The following is a 21,426-nucleotide window of genomic DNA, read 5'->3' as shown; positions in this document are numbered from 1 at the left end:
ACTAAAGGCTGTCTTCCATTCATCGCCCTCCCTGATGCGCACCAAGTTGTACGCGCTCCTGAGATCTAATTTAGTGAAGAAACGCGCCCCATGCAATGACTCAGTCATGGTCGCAATCAGCGGGAGTGGATAACTGTACTTCACCGTGATCTGATTGAGACCACGGTAATCGATGCACGGGCGTAACCCACCATCCTTTTTCTTCACAAAAAAGAAACTCGAGGACGCAGGGGAAGTGGAAGGCCGTATGTATCCTTGTCTCAGAGATTCGTCTATGTAAGTCTCCATAGCTTTCTTCTCCTCCTGAGACAGAGGATACACATGGCTCCGTGGGAGCGCAGCTCCTGCCTGGAGGTCTATCGCACAATCCCCCTGCCTATGGGGCGGCAACCGCGTCGCCCTCGACTTACTAAACGCAATAGCCAAATCCCCATACTCAGGGGGAACGTGCAATGCGGGCACCTGGTTTGGACTCTCCACCGAGGTAGCCCCTACGGAAACGCCTAAACATCGACCCACACACTGGGCAGACCACTCCATCAGAGCCCTCTCCTGCCACGAAATAGATGGGTTATGGGTACTCAACCAGGGCATGCCCAGCACCACCGGATACGCAGGCGAGTCGATCAGAAATAGCTGAATCATCTCCTGATGACCCCCCTGCGCACACATCCTAAGTGGCGCAGTGACCTCCCTGATCAAGCCCGCACCCAACGGACGGCTATCTAGGGCATGAACGGGGAAAGGGACATCAACAGGGAGAAGGGGAATCCCTAAGGCTAAACAAAACTTCTTATCAACAAAATTCCCAGCCGCGCCTGAATCTACCAGCGCCTTATGCTGGGAATGAGGTGCTACCTGTGGAAAACGCACAGGTATACAGAAATGTGCAACAGAGAGCTCTGGGTGAGTGGGGCGCCTACTCACCTGGAAGGACTCCCCAGTGCGGGACCTGTCGTCCTCTCCCCTAGGAGGCCATCCCCAGCACCTAGCCGCGGTGTGTCCTCCCCGACCACAGTTGGTGCAGGAGATGGACCCCCTCGTAAGCCGACCCCTCCTCTCTCTAGCGCCAGCGCCCCCGAGCTCCATGGGGCACGGCTCGGAGGCGCTGGAGGGTGAAATGGACGGACCCCCCTCGGAACGTCCGCGGGTAGCTAGCAGGTTATCCAGCCTGATGGACATGTCGACCAACTGGTCGAAAGAGAGGCTGGTGTCCCTACAGGCCAGCTCCCTACGGACGTCCTCGCGTAGACTACATCTGTAGTGATCGATGAGAGCCCGCTCATTCCACCCTGCATCCGCCGCTAGAGTACGGAATTCTAAGGCGAACTCCTGGGCACTCCTCTTCCCCTGCCGGAGGAAGACCAGACGCTCCCCCGCCGCTTTCCCCTCCGGGGGATGGTCAAACACCGCCCTGAAGCGGCGGGAGAACTCGTCGTAGGTGATGGTGTTCGCGTCGATCCTCCTCCACTCTGCGTTCGCCCATTCCAACGCCTTCCCGGAAAGGCAGGAGATCAGGGCGGACACGCTCTCATGTCCCGAGGGCGCCGGGTGCACGGTGGCCAGGTAAAGCTCCACCTGGAGAAGGAATCCCTGACACCCGGCCGCGGTCCCATCGTAGGCCCTCGGGAGCGAGAGTCGAACTCCTCTGGGTTCCGGAGCGGGAATGGGCTGACTTGCTGATGGTGCTGGCAGAGAGGATGGCGGTGGAGGAGTCCCCCAGCCTCGGATGGTGGTGATCACCTCCTGCAGTGCGGACCCCATCTGCAGGATCTGGTCACTCTGTTCACGGACCCTGTCCTCCAGCGTCGCCTGGGCTGCTGCGGCTCCTGCTGATTCCATTCTTGATGGTGTGTGATTTTGTCAGTAATGCTGTAGGTGGGTGTAGTGGTGGAATCAAGCGCAGGACACCGAAGTATAGTCCAAAAGATTTTAGTGAAATTTCCAACAAGGAAAAATAGAACAAACTTGCCCGAAGGCGAAACTACGCACGTAGGCGACAAAACAAAAGGCGCACTACACAGGTGCGTAAAACGCTCCAACACAGTGGAGTAAAGCTCAACCGAGCGAATAAGTAATTCCTACAAGCAAACACACGACAGAAATAAATCAATCACACACAACACTAGACAAACACAACGAGAAACTTATAGGACACTAATTACACTAAACGATAACAGGTGTCACAACAAACAGACAAAAGCAAACGAACATAGAAACATGCAACGGTGGCAGCTAGTATTCCGGAGAAAACGAACGCCGAAGCCTGCCCGAGCAAGGAAGAGAGGCAGCCTCGGCCGAAGCCGTGACACATGACCAGCTCGGAAACCGGATTGCATAGCGGAGAAGGTACGGTGGGATTCGAAATGGTCGGTGATCTGTTTGTTAACTTGGCTTTCAAATACTTTCGAAAGGCAGGGCAGGATGGATATAGGTCTGTAACAGTTTGGATCTAGAGTGTCACCCCCTTTGAAGAGGGGGATGACCGCGGCAGCTTTCCAATCTCTGGGGATCTCAGACGTTATGAAAGAGAGGTTGAACAGGCTAGTAATAGGGGTTGCGACAATTTCGGCGGCTAGTTTTAGAAAGAAAGGGTCCAGATTGTCTAGCCCAGCTGATTTGTAGGGGTCCAGATTTTGCAGCTCTTTCAGAACATCAGCTGTCTGAATTTTTGTGAAGGAGAAGCGGGGGGCGGGCATGGGCAAGTTGCAGCGGAGGGTGCAGAGTTGGTGGCCGGGGTAGTGGTAGCCAGGTCGAAAGCATGGCCAGCCGTAGCAAAATGCTTGTTGAAATTCTCGATTATTGTAGATTTATCGGTGGTGATAGTGTTTCCTAGCCTCAGTGCAGTGGGCAGCTGGGAGGAAGTGCTCTTATTCTCCATGGACTTTACAGTGTCCCAAAACTTTTTGGAGTTAGTGCTACAGGATGCAAATTTCTGTTTGAAAAAGTTAGCCTTTGCTTTCCTGACTGCTTGTGTATATTGGTTCCTAACTTCCCTGAAAAGTTGCATATCGGGGGGGCTATTTGATGCTAATGCAGTACGCCACAGGATGTTTTTGTGCTGGTCAAGGGCAGTCAAGTCTGAGGAGAACCAGGGGCTATATCTGTTCTTAGTTCTGTATTTTTTGAATGGGGCATGTTTATTTAAGATTGAGAGGAAATTACTTTTAAAGAACAACCAGGCATCCTCTACTGACGGAATGAGATCTATGTCCATCCAGGATACCTGGGCCAGGTCAATTAGGAAGGCCTGCTCGCTAAAGTGTTTTAGGGAGCGTTTGACAGTGATGAGGGGTGGTCGTTTGACCGCGGACCCGTTACGGACGCCGGCAATAAGGCAGTGATCGCTGAGATCCTGGTTGAAGACAGCGGAGGTGTATTTAGAGGGTAAGTTAGTCAGGATGATATCTATGAGGGTACCCATGTTTACGGATTTAGGGTTGTACCTGGTAGGTTCGTTGATAATTTGTGTGAGATTGAGGGCATCTAGTTTGGATTGTAGGATGGCCGGGGTGTTAAGCATATCCCAATTTAGGTCACCAAGCAGTACGAACTCTGAGGATAAATGGGGGGCAAATGGGGGGCAATCAAACCATTGTTCGTGGTTTATGCCACTTCTGCTCTGTTTCAGTGCACGAAAGTACAGGAGGGACGACAGACATGCCACATTCAGAGTAATGGGCAGTCTGATATAGTAATGCAACCAAATGATTGCATATCCCACACCCAGCCACACAGGAACAGTAGCTTTTAACAAGCACAACTGGCTGTGAATCACGCAATGTCATCTGAAATACACAGAAGCATAATTTAATGGGTTTTGAAAGACGAGGGTCTACAGCAGCAGGAGTAGGAGAAAAAGTGGTTCTTTCTACTTTTTACTGGTGTACGCAACTTATCTACTGTCTCGTGTCACTTTTGTGCTTTCTGCATCACTTTCCTACTGTCTTGCACCAATTGGCTATACTGTCTCCCACCACTTACCTATTGTCTTGTGCCATTTACCTACCTTCAAACAGTATTGGCAGAGCAGTAGGTGAGAGGTGTAACATTGTAGCCTAGTACCAATAACACAGTAGAGTGAAGGTTTTGCTCCTAATTCCTCTTGAAAAGTAGAAACATCAAGTACAAAAGCAAGGAAGTTGGGCCATATGTTTATAAAGAAAGAAGTAAAGATGACAGGACAGTTTTGAGTAGAACATCAGCAGTTTGAAGAATAGCTGAGTGGAATATGTTACTGTCATCAAGTCAGGAAAAATTAGTAATCTCATTATTGTTTACATTTCAAACCCAACTCCAATTTGTTTACAACAGACCCAACAACAAAGCATGGCAATTCCCACTCAGCTACCCTGGTCTGTATTAGGCTACCACTGTTCAGCTATCGTGAAAACCACTAAAGTTCTAAAGTGTTCTCTTAGCAATGGCAATCAAAGCTGTGGTAACATTAAACGAGTAAAACATGTGTTGAACGGAACCTTGAACAAGTTCAACAGAACTTTGAACGTGTCACTTAATCTAGTCCTACTCTCAGCTGGTGTGGTGGCTTTAGTTTCTTCATTGGGCGGTAGCAGCGGGCTCTCACAGAGATCTCATTTCTAGCCCTGTTTTTACCTTATACTTTCATAAAAGTACAAACACATGTAGTGAGAGGTATATACACATGATTCAACTTTATTTAAAGCATGATTAACCTGAAGCAGGATGGAGTCATGACTTAAAACACCAAAGCAAGGCTTCTAGCTCAGGCTAGCTAGCGTTAGCATATTACCTTCAAAGTTGCAAAGAAAAGAAGAAACGTAAAATTTGAAGCCTTTATCCAGTTTGCTACGTGGTGTCGTACTGGATGTCCGGACGACCCTCCGTATATCATTAACAGATACTTTAGGCAACTCCAGCAAACACCTTGTAAACGTCATCTCTGCCATCATAACGGTCTACTGTCACTGTCTAATGTTTTTTTCCAGTAACCGGAAATGCCCAAGCATCCTTACGCCAATGCGGAAGTGATGCGTGCATAGAGCCTATTCGCTCCGTTGAGAAATGGTCACCCAAACTAGAGGGTATGCTTCAGGAATGCTTTGCTAGCGCTGATTGGAATATGTTTCGAGACTACGTCGATAACATTGACGAGCTAACCACCTCAGTCACCGGCTTCATTAGAAAATGCATCGGTGACATTGTACCCACAGTGAGGGTTCGCTGCTCCCCCAATCAAAAGCCCTGGATTAACACAGAGGTTGGCGCTAAACTAAAGACAAGGGCTACCACACACAGAGCTATCGTAGACAACTCTGATGCTATGGCCAAAGACAGGAATAAGTACAAGAAGGCCCGCTATGACCGCTGCAGAGTCATCAAACGAGTAAAAGGGCAATATAGGATTAAGGTGGAATCATATTACACAGGCTCCGACACCCGCCGCATGTGGCAGGGGCTACAGTCTGTTACGGATTACAAAGGAAGACCCAACCGTGATCTGCCCCGTGATGCCTCTCCAACAGACAAACTCAATACATTTCATGCACGCTTTGACAACAACAACATCGAGCCGGGTGTGAGGGCCGTCACTGACCCAGAGAACTGGGTGATCTCGCTCTCCGAGGCTGACGTGAGAAGGGTCTTTTAATTAGCATGCGCAGAACAGCTGATAGGCATATTCACGGTAATTTTCAACCTCTCCTTGTCCCAGTCTGTAATCCTCACGTTTTAAGATGACCACAATCATCCCTGTTCCTAAGAACTCTAAGGCTTCATGACACAATGACTACCGCCCTGTAGCACTCACTTCTGTAATCATGAAGTGCTTTGAAAGACTGGTTATGGCACACATTAACTCCACCATCCCAGCCACCCCAGACCCATTCCAATGTGCATACCGCCCCAACAGATCCATAGATGATGCAATCTCAATTGCTCTGCACACTACTCTCACCCACCTAGGTAAGATGAGAATGCTGTGAGAATGCTGTTGTGAGAATGCTGTGAGAATCCTGTTCATTGACTACAGTTCAGCGTTCAACACCATTATCCCCTCCAAGCTTGTCACCAAGCTTAGGACTCTGGGTCTAAACACCTCCCTCTGCAACTGGATCCTGGACTTCCTGACAGGCCGACCCCAGGTGGTGAGGGTAGGCAACATCACCTCCCCACGCTGAGCCTTAACACAGGGGCCCCACAGGGGTGTGTGCTTAATCCCCTCCTGTACTCCCTGTTCACCCACAACTGTGTGGCCACGCACGACTCCAACACCATTATCAAGTTTGCTGACGGCACGATGGTGGTAGGCCTGATCACCGGCGACGATGAGTCAGCCTACAGGGAGGAGGTCAGTGACCTGGCAGTGTGGTGCCGAAACAACTACCTCTCCCTTAACGTCAGCAAGACCAAGGAGCTGATCGTGGACTACAGGAAATTGGGGGGCAAGCACACCCCCATCCACATCGACGGGGCGGCAGCTGAGCAGGTAGACAGCTTCAAGTTCCTCGGTGTCCAAATCACTAAAGACTTAAAATGGTCTAAAAACAAACACACAGTCGTGAAGAAGGCGCGACAGTGCCTCGTCCCCCTCAGGAGGTTGAAAAAGTTTGGCATGGGCCCTCAAATCCTGAAAAGGTTCTACAGCTGTACCATTGAGAGCATATTGACTGGCTGCATCACTGCTTGGTATGACAGTAGCACCGGCCTCGATCGCATGGCGCTACAGAGGGTTGTCCAATCCAGATCATTTGGTTCTGCTATTAGATGAAGCACAGTAATAACACATTAATCTGTTGTATAAATATACATTATATCTGACATTGTATTCCCATTTGAACTTTTCTGTACTTTTAAAATGGTTGAAAGCGCAGTGATAGACATTTGGGTGACAACTGAACCAAAAATCAGACATTTCCATTGGAATTTGGTTATGCTTTTAAAAATGGTTGAAAGCATAGTGATCAAATCTAAGTAGTTTCCAATGCTGTGGTAGTGATAGTTTTGCAATTTATCTTTCAGTCTCAATGCAATCATTCTTCATAACCATGTGGTCTTTTGAAGAGTGTCACTTCTAGTTTTGATCAGGAAGTTGTGGCGTGACAAACTGACACTGAATGCAAAACTGGTTGATGAGAAGTTCTTACTCTTTTCTGAATGTGGGGCAAACAAGTGCATGATCCAATATCTTGTGCGTGTATACTTTACAACAACATTTATAAATATGAAGATGCATGTATATGATATCATATACTGTACCTCTTTGGTGTGACATGTGAAGTACACTCCCCTACATATGTTTTTGGACATTGAATATAAAATTCAAATTAGGCTCTAGACTACAGCATTTTGGATTTGAGATCAAATGTGTCATATGAGGCGACAGTACAGAATGTCACCTTTTATTTGAGTTTTTCTTTTATACACATCTGTTTTACAGTTTAGAACAGAAAGCACTTTATTTGTCTAGTCCCCGCCATGTGAGTAAGTCATAAGTATTTGGACAAATTCCCTTATAGTGTATCAAAATAGTCAAAAGTTTAGTATTTGGTCCCATATTCCATGAACACAATGACTACATCAAGCTTGAGACTCTACAAACTTGTTGGATGCGTTTGCAGTTTGTTTTTGTTGTGTTTTGGGTTATGTTTTGCACAATAGGAACTTAACTGTAAATGGTGACTGGAATAATTTCCTTCTAAGATGTTTCTGAACATTTCAAAATAAGTCCTGATAATGCCATGATTAAGAAAAATCATGAATAAATCATGAATAATGATGAGTAAGATGCCTTTCAGAGGCTACAACAAAACATGCTAACCTCTCATCATTACCAATAACAGGGTAGATAAGCATTTTGGGGGGGGGTATGATCCTTGTGCCTCTGTAACCTTTTTCTAATTTACGATTCATTCATAATTATCCATAATCCTGGTAGCATCCACATGAATGTAGAAGTATTCAGAAACTATTATATTCTTACTTACAATAAAATGGACTCCAAAATGGCACAAAACATTATTCACCATTCAGTTCCTGTAAAAACGGCCAGCTCCTAGTCTCCTAATTCACAAGACCCAACTTCTTTTAGGTCTTATTGGTCAAGGTCACACCAATCAGTATTATGTCAGCCTATCAACAGTAGAATTGCCGGGACATTCAGTGGAGGACCCCAGCAGGGGCAGGCCAGATGTCAGAAACATGCTTTCCCTACCCTGACGAGGACTCCTACTACTCTGCCTCCTGTGGTCACAACACATTTGTTGTCTGATATTTTACTGTGCGTGCATCTAAAAGTAAGTGCCTTAAGATGTTTATGTTTTGTTGTTTTCGGAGCTCAAGATTGCCTATTGTTGTAATCACCATTTATGTGGAGCTTGTTAGCTAGCTCATGCTCCCGCTAGCGTTAGCATTAGATTTTCCATTCAGAATGCATTAGTATTTAGCATTCCTGTTAGCGATTAACCGCATTTCTCATGTGTGCTGCTAGGCAATTTTCTGTGTATATCTTTCATGGTTAATGTGTTAATGTTGTGTAGACGTCTTTACAATACTGCATTGTTTACATTAGTATATTTAATATTTCTACAAGTTCCATAGCCTGTGTAGGTTATTGCCATGTGAACACACATTTCCTGCTACAGTGGTATAGCCTGTGCTGTTATATACAAGCCTGTGCTAGTGTTCCTCTGTAGCTCAATTGGTAGAGCATGGTGCTTGTAACGCCAGGGTAGTGGGTTCGATCCCCGGGACCACCCATACGTAAAACATTTATGCACACATGACTGTAAGTCGCTTTGGATAAAAGCGTCTGCTAAATGGCTTATTATTATTATTATTTATTATTATTATTATTGTTAGTCATGTCATGCATATCAGTGCTTTAGTCTAAGTTTTACCTCTTTGTTTTCAGAACCACAATCATTCTTAAGACACAATTACTGACAGAGTGGTGTTGGATTTGTGAGTGTGGATAATTAATTAAACCTCTTGAAACTGAAATACTGTTTCCTCGTGTTCTGGATGGACACCCTGTGGTGGTTGCTACCGGCCTAAAACCAGCACCTACGTTTCCCACCAATTTGTCATGGTCCTTTTGAGCCCGATCCAGTAACTGCTACAGCCCAAGGATGCCAGTTAACAGAGAAGATCCTCCATAAGATGTCATCCATCCTCGCCGACCAGCTCACCTGCCACAATCTCTTGATAATTATGGCTTGGATACGAGTCAAGGAACAGACTACCACACACATCCACATACCACTCCTACGAGGGAGAGCAGCTAGAGGGTTCTCTTGAGCACTCGAGACATTCTGCATTCAAAATGGCCATCTTCCCCTTCAACGACTCATCACCGGTCCAAGTCCCCACCCAGGCTGACCAGCAGAATAGAGGACAGAGCCTCAGCCTTTTCATCGGTTGCAAATTCACCGGGTTCCGCACTGTGTTCTCACAGCCAGCGTGACGAGATAGATGAGCTCATTGAAGCAGTCAGGAAGATGGAAGGTTCCTACAGTCCACCCGACTACCATTGCCAGTACTTACCTGAAGGACACTGCCAGTTGTCACTTGACCCTTCCACATGAGCTTCACCATCAGCCCTGGTCTCGGATCCAACCCTTACTATGGACTCCCTCACAGTAGTGCTACAGCTTTCTCCAGGCCTGAAGAGCTACCAGAGCTCACCCTGGCGGAGCACCCCACCACTGTGCGCCAGCCGACCCCAGCCGTGAAGATCTAGCCTGCTTTGACCATGGAGTTCAAGATAGTAGTGGGGCCTACTACACTCGCTCCTGCCATGGAGCCTCAGCTTGCCACTCCCACCTCTGTGCTTCATCCAGCTCCTTCCACGGAGTCTCCAGAGTGGTTCCACAGTCTCCTCCAGGAACAGAGGAGATACCTGAGCTCACCCTGGGGGAGCACCCCACCGTGGTACAACAAGCTACTGCCGCAGTCTCAAATGGTTCCCACAGTGGTGACGTCGCTGTCTCCAGCGACAGAGATTCTGACGACCCCTTTTCTGTGCCCAAGATCAATCCAAACCTCCCTGCCCGATCGGGAGCAGGAAGACCTACAGCCTTATCTATGAACAGAGGAGCTACCTGAGCTCACCCTGGGAGAGCACCCTACCACTGTGCTTCAACCGATGCCTCTGAATGTCAGCTGGTCCATAATGTGGGAGTCCTGCTTGCAGCTGCAGAAGGCAACAAGTCCAGCCCTGCCACTCAGACCTCTCTGGTCCCTGTCTGGTGGGAACCACCTAGTCCAACCTTTGACATCCAGCCTGCTGCTGTCCAAAGACGCCCTGGGAGCCCCCTCCAATCTCTGCTGCAGTGGCTCGGTCCATGTCTGCTGTCCAGGCCCTGTCAATCTCTGCCTGGTGTGACCTGCCTGTCCAAGTCTTGGGGTTTATGCTAGCCCCTCTGAACTGTGTCCTGCTAGTTCCAGCCTTAGGAGACCCTACTGACGTCCCCGTGGAAGACCCGCCTGACGTCCCCGTGGAGGACCCGCCTGACGTCCCCGTGGAGGACCCGCCTGACGTCCCCGTGGAGGACCCGCCTGACGTCCCCGTGGAGGACCCGCCTGACATCCCCGTGGAGGACCCGCCTGACGTCCCCGTGGAGGACCCGCCTGACATCCCCGTGGAAGACCAGCCTGACGTCCCCGTGGAGGACCCTCCTCACCGAGGTGTTCAGTATCCTGTCGTAGGTGACACCTCACCCTCTGTCCTACTAGGTCCTCAGTCTATAGCCCCTATAGTCCCAGTAGGTCCAGAGCATCTTAGCCCTCAGTTCCCTGTTCACCAATATTACACTTTATATACATCACAGAAGACTGAAACATAACAAAACCGTTTGATAAAATCTGAACGGCGCCGGAGAAGATGGCTGCCGTTTTACAGCCCTCTAACCAATTGTACTATTATGTGTGTTTTTCCGCGTTATTTGTAATTTATTTTGTACATAATGTTTCTGCCATCGTCTCTTATAACCAAAAATAGCTTCTGGATATCAGGACAGCGATTACTCACCTCGTATTGGACGAAGATTTTTTCTTCAACGAGGCGGCCGCGAAGGATATCCTAGAGACACCTGACAAGGTCCAAATCCCTGTCATTCGCATGAGGAAGAGACGGAGATATCGTGGACGTACAGTGGGGAAAAAAAGTATTTAGTCAGCCACCAATTGTGCAAGTTCTCTCACTTAAAAAGATGAGAGAGGCCTGTAATTTTCATCATAGGTACACGTCAACTATGACAGACAAATTGAGAAAAAAAATCCAGAAAATCACATTGTAGGATTTTTAATGAATTTATTTGCAAATTATGGTGGAAAATAAGTATTTGGTCACCTACAAACAAGCAAGATTTCTGGCTCTCACAGACCTGTAACTTCTTCTTTAAGAGGCTCCTCTGTCCTCCACTCGTTACCTGTATTAATGGCACCTGTTTGAACTTGTTATCAGTATAAAAGACACCTGTCCACAACCTCAAACAGTCACACTCCAAACTCCACTATGACCAAGACCAAAGAGCTGTCAAAGGACACCAGAAACAAAGTTGTAGACCTGCACCAGGTCTGAATCTGCAATAGGTAAGCAGCTTGGTTTGAAGAAATCAACTGTGGGAGCAATTATTAGGAAATGGAAGACATACAAGACCACTGATAATCTCCCACGATCTGGGGCTCCACGCAAGATCTCACCCCGTGGGGTCAAAATGATCACAAGAACGGTGAGCAAAAATCCCAGAACCACACGGGGGGACCTAGTGAATGACCTGCAGAGAGCTGGGACCAAAGTAACAAAGCCTACCATCAGTAACACACTACGCCGCCAGGGACTCAAATCCTGAAGTGCCAGACGTGTCCCCCTGCTTAAGCCAGTACATGTCCAGGCCCGTCTGAAGTTTGCTAGAGTGCATTTGGATGATCCAGAAGAGGATTGGGAGAATGTCATATGGTCAGATGAAACCAAAATATAACTTTTTGGTAAAAACTCAACTCGTCGTGTTTGGAGGACAAAGAATGCTGAGTTGCATCCAAAGAACACCATACCTACTGTGAAGCATGGGGGTGGAAACATCATGCTGTTTTTCTGCAAAGGGACCAGGACGACTGATCCGTGTATAGGAAAGAATGTATGGGGCCATGTATCGTGAGATTTTGAGTGAAAACCTCCTTCCATCAGCAAGGGCATTGAAGATGAAACGTGGCTGGGTCTTTCAGCATGACAATGATCCCAAACACACCGCCCGGGCAAAGAAGGAGTGGCTTTGTAAGAAGCATTTCAAGGTCCTGGAGTGGCCTAGCCAGTCTCCAGATCTCAACCCCATAGAAAATCTTTGGAGGGAGTTGAAAGTCCGTGTTGCCCAGCGACAGCCCCAAAACATCACTGCTCTAGAGGAGATCTGCATGGAGGAATGGGCCAAAATACCAGCAACAGTGTGTGAAAACCTTATGAAGACTTACAGAAAACGTTTGACCTGTGTCATTGCCAACAAAGAGTATACAACAAAGTATTGAGAAACTTTTGTTATTGACCAAATACTTATTTTCCACCATAATTTGCAAATAAATTCATTAAAAATCCTACAATGTGATTTTCTGGATTTTTTTTCCTCATTTTGTCTGTCATAGTTGACGTGTACCTATGATGAAAATTACAGGCCTCTCTCATATTTTTAAGTGGGAGAACTTGCAATTAAATACTTTTTTTCCCCACTGTAGGTCGGGGTGCCTTGTAAGGATCCGACGGCGAGCGAGTAAACTGCCGCTCCCTCAATCCTATTAGCCAATCTTCAATCATTGGAGAACAAATTGGATGACCTAAGATTACGGTTATCCTACCAACGGGACATAAAAAACTGTAATATCTTATGTTTCACCGAGTCGTGGCTGAACGACGACATGGATAACATACAGCTAGCGGGCTATACGCTACATCGGCAGGATAGAACGGCTGACTCCGGTAAGACAAGGGGTGGCGGTCTGTGTATATTTGTAAACAACAGCTGGTGCACAAAATCAAATACTAAGGAAGTCTCGAGGTTTTGCTCGCCTGAGGTAGAGTATCTTATGATAAGCTGTAGACTACACTATTTACCAAGAGAGTTTTCATCTATATTTTTCATAGCTGTCTATTTACCACCACAAACCAATGCTGGCATTAAGATTGCACTGAATGAGCTGTATAAGGCCATAAATCAACAGGAAAATGCTCATCCAGATGCAGCGCTCCTAGTGGCGCAGTGTTCTAAGGCACTGCATCGCAGTGCTAACTGTGCCACTAGAGATCCTGTTTCGAATCCAGGCTCTGTCGCAGCCGGCCGCGACCGGGAGACTCATGGGCGGCGCACAATTGGCCCAGCGTCATCTAGGGTAGGGGAGGGAATGGCCGGCAGGGATGTAGCTCAGTTGATAGAGCATGGCGTTTGCAACGCCAGGGTTGTGGTTTCGATTCCCACGGGGGGCCAGTATAAAAAAAATATGTAATCACTAACTGTACGTCGCTCTGGATAAGAGCGTCTGCTAAATGACTAAAATGTAAATGTAGTGGCCGGGGACTTTAATGCAGGGAAACTTAAATCCGTTCTACCTAATTTCTACCAGCATGTTAAATGTGCAACCAGAGGGAAAAAAACTCTAGACCATCTTTACTCCACACACAGAGACGCATACAAAGCTCTCCCTCGCCCTCCATTTGGCAAATCTGACCATAACTCTATCCTCCTGATTCCTGCTTATAAGCAAAAACTAAAGCAGGAAGCACCAGTGACTCGGTTAATAAAAAAGTGGTCAGATGACGCAGATGCTAAGCTACAAGACTGTTTTGCTAGCACAGACTGGAACATGCTCCGGGATTCTTCAGATAGCATTGAGGAGTACACCACATCAGTCACTGGCTTCATCAATAAGTGCATCGATGATGTCGTCCTCACAGTGACCGTACGTACATACCCCAACCAGAAGCCATGGATTACAGGAAACATCCGCACTGAGCTAAAGGGTAGAGCTGCCGCTTTCAAGGAGCGGGACTCTAACCCGGACGCTTATAAGAAATCCCGCTATGCCCTCCGACGAACCATCAAACAGGCAAAGAGTCAATACAGGACTAAGATTGAATCGTACTACACTGGCTCTGACACTCGTCGGATGTGGCAGGGCTTGAAAACGATTACAGACCACAAAGGGAAGCACAGCCGCGAGTTGCCCAGTGACACAAGACTTCCAGACGAGCTAAACCACTTCTATGCTCGCTTCGAGGCAAGCAACACTGAAGCATGCATGAGAGCACCAGCTGTTCCGGATGACTATGTGATCACGCTCTCCGTAGCCAATGTGAGTAAGACTTTTAAGCAGGTCAACATTCACAAGGCCGCAGGGCCAGACGGATTACCAGGACGTGTACTCCGAGCATGTGCTGACCAACTGGCAAGTGTCTTCACTGACATTTTCAACATGTCCCTGACTGAGTCTGTAATACCAACATGTTTCAAGCAGACCACCATAGTCCCCGTGCCCAAGGACTCTAAGATAACCTGCTTAAATGACTACCGACCCGTAGCACTGACGTCTGTAGCCATGAAGTGCTTTGAAAGGCTGGTCATGGCTCACATCAACAGCATTATCCCAGAAACCCTAGACCCACTCCAATTTTCATACTGCCCCAACAGATCCACAGATGATGCAATCTCTATTGCACTCCACACTGCCCTTTCCCACCTGGACAAGAGGAACACCTACGTGAGAATGCTATTCATTGACTACAGCTCAGCATTCAACACCATAGTGCCCTCAAAGCTCATCACTAAGCTAAGGATCCTGGGACTAAACACCTCCCTCTGCAACTAGATCCTGGACTTCCTGACAGGCCGCCCCCAGGTGGTAAGGGTAGGTAACAACACATCTGCCACACTGATCCTCAACACGGGGGCCCCTCAGGGGTGCGTGCTCAGTCCCCTCCTGTACTCCCTGTTCACCCATGACTGCATGGCCAGGCACGACTCCAACACCATCATTAAGTTTGCCGACGACACAACAGTGGTAGGCCTGATCACCGACAACGATGAGGCAGCCTATAGGGAAGAGGTCAGAGACCTGGCCGTGTGGTGCCAGGATAACAACCTCTCCCTCAACGTGACCAAGACAAAGGAGATGATTGTGGACTACAGGAAAAAAAAGAGGACTGAGCACGCCCCCATTCTCATCGACGGGGCTGTAGTGGAACAGGTTGAGAGCTTCAAGTTCCTTGGTGTGCACATCACCAACGAACTATCATGGTCCAAACACACCAAGACAGTCGTGAAGAGGGCAGGACAAAGCCTATTCCCCCTCAGGAGACTGAAAGGATTTGGCATGGGTCCTCAGATCCTCTAAAAATTCTACAGCTGCACCATCGAGAGCATCCTGACTGGTTGCATCACCGCCTGGTATGGCAACTGCTTGGCCTCCGACCGCAAGGCACTACAGAGGGTAGTGCGTACGGCCCAGTACATCACTGGGGCCAAGCTTCCTGCCATCCAGGACCTCTATACCAGGCGGTGTCAGAGGAAGGCCCTCAAAATTGTCAAAGACTCCAGCCACCCTAGTCATAGACTGTTCTCTCTGCTACCGCACGGCAAGCGGTACCGGAGTGCCAAGTCTAGGTCCAAAAGACTTCTCAACAGCTTCTACCCCCAAGCCATAAGACTCCTGAACAGCTAATCATGGCTACCCGGACTATTTGCACTGCCCCCCCACCCCATCCTTTTACGCTGCTGGTACTCTGTTAATTATTTATGCATAGTCTCTTTAGCTCTACCCACATGTACATATTACTTCAACTACCTCAACTAGCCGGTGCCCCCGCACATTAACTCTGCACCGGTACCCCCCTGTATATATAGCCTCCCTACTGTTATTTTATTTTACTTCTGCTCTTTTTTTCTCAACACTTTTTTTGTTGTTGTTTTATTTTTACTTTTTTGTTAAAAATAAATGCACTGTTGGTTAAGGGCTGTAAGTAAGCATTTCACTGTAATGTCTGCACCTGTTGTATTCGGCGCATGTGGCCAGTAAAATGTGATTTGATTTGATACAGAAACATTGTGTATTCATTATGAAATAATGAAAATATTAACATTACACCCATGAGGCCACTAGAGGGCGATTTGGCCATTTGACTGCAGGAAAGGGGTGTGCTGGTGTTTTGTAGATGTACTTACAATACTGCACTGTTTACATTAGTATATTTACTAAGTTTACCATGTCTACAAGTTCCATAGCCTCTGTGAACACACATTTCCTGCTACAGTGTATAGCCTATTCTTTAATACACAAGCCTGTTCTAGCTTGTTAGTCATGTCATGCATATCAGTGCTATAGTCTAAGTTTTACCTCTTTGTTTTCAGAACCACAATCCTTGTCAGACACAATTAGTTTCAGAGTGGTGTTGGTTGTGTGTGTGTGTGTGTGTGTGTGTGTGTGTGTGTGTGTGTGTGTGTGTGTGTGTGTGTGTGTGTGTGTGTGTGTGTGTGTGTGTGTGTGTGTGTGTGTGTGTGTGTGTGTGTGTGTGTGTGTGTGTGTGTGTGTGTGTGTGTGTGTGTGTGTGTGTGTGTGTGTGTGTGTGGATCATTTATTAAACCCCCTGAAACTGAAATGTTGGTTCCTCGTGTTCTGGATGGACACCCTGTGGTGGTTGCTACCGGCCTAAAACCAGCACCCACGTATTTAAATGATCTTTCGATTCTACAACCTAGCCATATTTTTCAGTTCCTATTGGGCAAAACATTATCCAAAAGACACCTCAAATTCATCCATCAAGTTTGTAGTGTCACTTTGACTGCTCTAATTCACTGTAAAGGAATTTGTCCAAATACTTATGACTTCTTCAAATGGAGGGACTAGATACATAAAGTGCTTTCATTTTTAAACGGTGGAACAGATGTGTATGAAAATATCCTCAAATAAAAGCTGGCATTCTGTACTGTCGCTTAATATTAAACATTATCTCTCAAATGTAAAAGGCTGGAGTGTAGAGCCAAATAAAAACGTTTAACTTCACTGTACAATAACATATGGAGGGAAGTGTAGATCATGTTTTACAATATTTGTTTTCCTTCAAACCTCAGGGTTGGGCCCTGGGAAGAATGTCTGAGACTTTAAAGTCAGGCAATGGCTTTGACTATCCACTGACAGGAGGGGAAGAAACTGAGGGTGACTTATTTTACTGTTTAGAATATTGGCAAAAAAATTAGATTTGTCAAATCAAGATCATTTGAATATGCATTATGCAGAGTAGTAGCAACATACTGTAGTGGCATTGTTTGCTTTAAAAGTGTTAATATTAATTTGATCTCCTCACAGAGGGTTTCGGGCATGAGGATGCTGGCATTGTCTCTCAGGTGAGAATGTGGATCTTACAACTTAGTGTCCGTTTCATTCCTCAATAACTAATCATTGTTGTCATCCATCTGCATAAGTGCCATTGGGCTGGTCTTATCTTTCTAATTTGTAAATATATTTTTCGGACAGCCTAAATATCCTACAAGTCTTCCAGTTCTGGAGTTTTCAAAGTCTTTGGTAGGTCTGGTGAGAAGGAAAAGGGATTGGGTCATTCCTCCCATTAACTTCCCAGAGAACGACAGAGGCCCCTTCCCCAAGTATATGGTGCAGGTGAGTGATTGTAGGTTTATGTTGGCAGGAAATCTGGTTGGTTCAGGATTTTGCTCTGGTTTTAACATTGTTAATATTTACATTCAGATCAGGTCCAGCAATGATAAAGATGTGAAGATCCAGTACAGCATCACTGGTCCTGGAGCAGATCAACCCCCTGTGGGACTGTTCACTGTGGACAAAAACTCTGGGGTTCTCTATGTGACCAAGCCTTTGGACAGAGAGAGACAAGACCAATATATAGTAAAGTTTGTAAATAAGACAAATATATGGTAATGTTTGTAAACAAGGCAAATATATGGTAATGTTTGTAAACAAGACAAATATATGGTAATGTTTGTAAACAAGACAAATATATGGTAATGTTTGTAAACAAGACAAATATATGGTAATGTCTGTTTGTGTTTTGTCTTTTGAATTCTAGATCTTTGAATGCATGTGTTATTTTGATTAAGATTATATTTTTTCCCCTTTAGCTTGTGGCTCATGCTTTTGCAGTTGGTTCGGGTAAAGCAGAAATGCCCATGGAGATTATTGTTAAAGTAATTGATATGAATGACCACATGCCGGTATTCACCCAAGATGCTTTTACAGGGAGTGTCCCTGATGCATCGCTACCAGGTGTGTCTCAGTCAACATTTAGTCAGATATCATAAGCTGAGGTTTAGGATAAAAGTAATGTATCAATATTCAATATATTTTTTTCTTGATGTCATCCATGAAAATAATGTATTATGTTGAAATATTTTATTCTCAGGCTTTGAGGTCATGAAGGTAACAGCCACCGATGCAGATGAGCGTGGCTCAGCCAATTCTGATGTCAGATACACTATTATAAGTCAAGAACCTGAACTGCCGAGTCCCAACATGTTTGTCATCAACCCTGTCACAGGCTTGATTCTGGTCAATGCTGCTGGACTGGTCAGAGAGGTTAGTGGCTATACTACTAGCATGCAATTTTAACTTAACCGCTACATTTCTCAATATGCTCCATCTGGTGTCATTTTCCAGAAAATTCCAAAATATACCTTGGAAATCCAAGCTGCTGATATGGAGGGAAATGGTCTGACATCTTTCGGAAAATCCATAATTACGGTAACGGACGTCAATGACATAGCTCCTCAATTTGTGATGTCTTCGGTAAGTGCACAATCAGCAAACAGTACTGATCATTAAACAGTAAAGGTGACATAAAGAGGGAAATATTTTGATTGAAGAGTCTGACTTGAGGAAAATATGATGAACTTGATGAATGGCATACAACACATCTTCTCACATGTTCTCAAAATGTATTTTCTTTTCAGAACACGGTGTCTGTCCCAGAGAATAAAGTGAATGCTCTGGTGGTCAAAATGCCAGTGATTGATGGAGATGAGCCACACTCTTCCAACTGGGCCACAGAGTACAGGATTGTAGATGGAGACCCAGGTGGATTGTTCACTGTTAACACCGGGCCTAGCAGACTGGAAGGAATCATTACTACAGCCAAGGTACCTGCTTGGTTTTTTGTTTCTTTTTCCAGATGAGTATGTGAATGGAACTGAGTTACAGCAAATATGTATTTGACCGAGGTCTGAATTTCATCGTAGAAGCCAAACCATACAAATATTTGACAAAATTGTTGACGTTTTTGTCATTGTGTCATGAACCTAGCTGTATCTCGTTCCCGTTTAGCCCCTTGACTTTGAGAAGAACAATCGCTATACCCTGTTGGTGACTGTGGAGAATGAGGTCCCATTTGCCATCCGCCTGCCCACCTCCACTGCCACAGTCCAGGTGAATGTGGAGGATCTGAATGAAGCCCCTGTCTTTGACCCAGTGGAAAAGGTTGTTTCCATATCTGAACACCTGCCAGTGGACAGTGACTTGGTTCTGTATACAGCTATTGATCCAGACATCATGGCACATAAACTCATGTGAGTTTATGAATCTTTCTTTTATCTGCAATTGATTAAATTGAGTTGAGGCCCTGGTATATAAATGGAGAGAGATACATTATGCAGATAAGTCAATTCAATTATATAACAAGCACTTTATGATGAAGTACAATCAGATGCATATGCATTAAGATTTCAAGAAGACTTGTGAATGGCGATGTTTTAACTCAATATACTGTATGTTCTAGGTATCGCATGTACAGAGATCCTGCTAAATGGCTGGACATCAACAGCGAGACTGGAATGATCAAAACCAAACACCCTCTGGACAGAGAATCTCCCTTTGTCAAAGATGGCAAATACAGAGTTCTCATTCTCGCAATCGAAAGTGGTATTTTGATTTCGTTGTAATATCGTTCACCAGCAGGCTTCAGCCTGGGAACAAGGTTGATTTAGTTGTGACTTCTTCATTACTCCTTTTGATAAAAGTATCTTGCTTTGGGTTATCAGATGAAATCCCTGCAACTGCAACTGGAACCATTCTGATAGAACTGGAAGATGTAAACGACAATGCTCCGACTATTGATGACACCCCGTTGAAGCTCTGCAACCAAGACCCCCGTCTAGTGCATTTGGCGGTGACAGACAGAGATGGCCCAAACTTTGCTGAACCCTTCAGTGTAGAACTTCTGAAAGGGTCCATGATATATTGCACTGCCCAAATGGACAAAACAGGTGAGAAATAGGGGGACACGTCTTTTAATGGTTTTGCAACCTTTAGTGTCAAAACTGCACTGCAGGTGCACAGTTCATTGCTTTTCACATATTCACTCTGCATTAGTCTGTTGAATTTTATTCATAATATCAACAGACCAAGTATGTCATTTTGTCTGCATGTTCTTTTGACAACATCAACATATTCTTCACATTCAAGGTTGAAATATGTCCCCTTTTTCTCCTGTCCCAGGAACTGTGGTTGAATTGACATTCAAGGCCATGAGGGAGCAGAGAAACTTCTACATTGATCTGACGGTCACTGATGCTGGCGGGCTGAACCAAGACCATGTCATTCACGTCACCATGAATGAGGACAGGTGCATGACCTGGGGGGATTTCTGTGTTAGACCCTGACATAGATGAACATTTTGACATTTTCTTAGCGTTTTTATAGCTAGCAGAGCTGGATTGCTTGTTTTGCAAAGGTTGTCACTTTATTTGACATCAGGGGTAAGTCACAAAGTCAGAAATAAGTCAAAACATTCACAGCTGAATTCGCCAATAATTTCCCCATCAAAGTACTGACAAAGGGTCGCAGTTACTTATGTCAAGACATGTTTTTTAGTTTAATTAATTACAATTTTCTAAAAATAAAATGTCACTTCAAAATGTTGGAGCTAGATGTGTACAACAATGATAAAAAGCATAATTTAATGCATTTTTACATTTAAAGGCAAATGTGGGTTTGAATACATTTCCTAGGGAAATTATTTTACCATTGTTATGACGGTTGCTTGTTTTTTATTTCCATGGAGAACATGATCATTTGCATGATTGCAGAGAGCTTTATGCATGTTGTTTCTGGTCTAAATTGAATAAAGCCTTTTTGGTTCATTCTCACCTTTTGTCTCGCTCTGTCTTTGTACAATAAAACCTGCGTCTCCTTGCTATTGGTAAAGTGCCCTCCCATACAACACACAATCTTGATTTGCTTCTTGCCTTTTACTATAGCTTAGTCTTTCAGAACCATGGAGTGAAGTGTTTTATGTCCTATTGTTTTGTGTGTACTGTGTAGGACATCAGTTCCCAATGTCCTGGCTGTTCCATAAAGCAGGATCATTAAGTTAGCCAGCTGAACATTTAGATATACTTCTTGATTTTCTGTTTCATTTAGAAAGCTACATTTGAGTATGGGTAAATT

At 45.6% G+C, this 21,426-nt stretch overlaps 1 protein-coding gene across 1 annotated transcript; it reads left to right on the top strand.

The window, feature by feature from the left end:
- Positions 1-5,101: 5,101 nt before the first annotated feature.
- Positions 5,102-21,124, top strand: LOC311137569 (B-cadherin-like; the record flags this gene model as incomplete). Its single annotated transcript, XM_084172083.1, has 14 exons — positions 5,102-5,373; positions 6,382-6,466; positions 10,278-10,686; positions 17,323-17,360; positions 17,491-17,631; positions 17,719-17,874; positions 18,108-18,252; positions 18,389-18,561; positions 18,643-18,771; positions 18,936-19,121; positions 19,306-19,547; positions 19,757-19,899; positions 20,019-20,243; positions 20,476-21,124. 14 exons carry the CDS (start codon positions 5,102-5,104, stop codon positions 20,637-20,639), a joined length of 2,508 nt encoding a protein of 835 aa, XP_084028209.1. The 3' UTR covers positions 20,640-21,124.
- Between the last annotated feature and the right edge of the window lie 302 nt (positions 21,125-21,426).

Source organism: Coregonus lavaretus, assembly GCF_964263955.1.
Source record: "Coregonus lavaretus genome assembly, chromosome: 11".
NCBI lineage: Eukaryota > Metazoa > Chordata > Actinopteri > Salmoniformes > Salmonidae > Coregonus > Coregonus lavaretus.
This window is presented reverse-complemented; position numbering and strand designations above follow the sequence as displayed.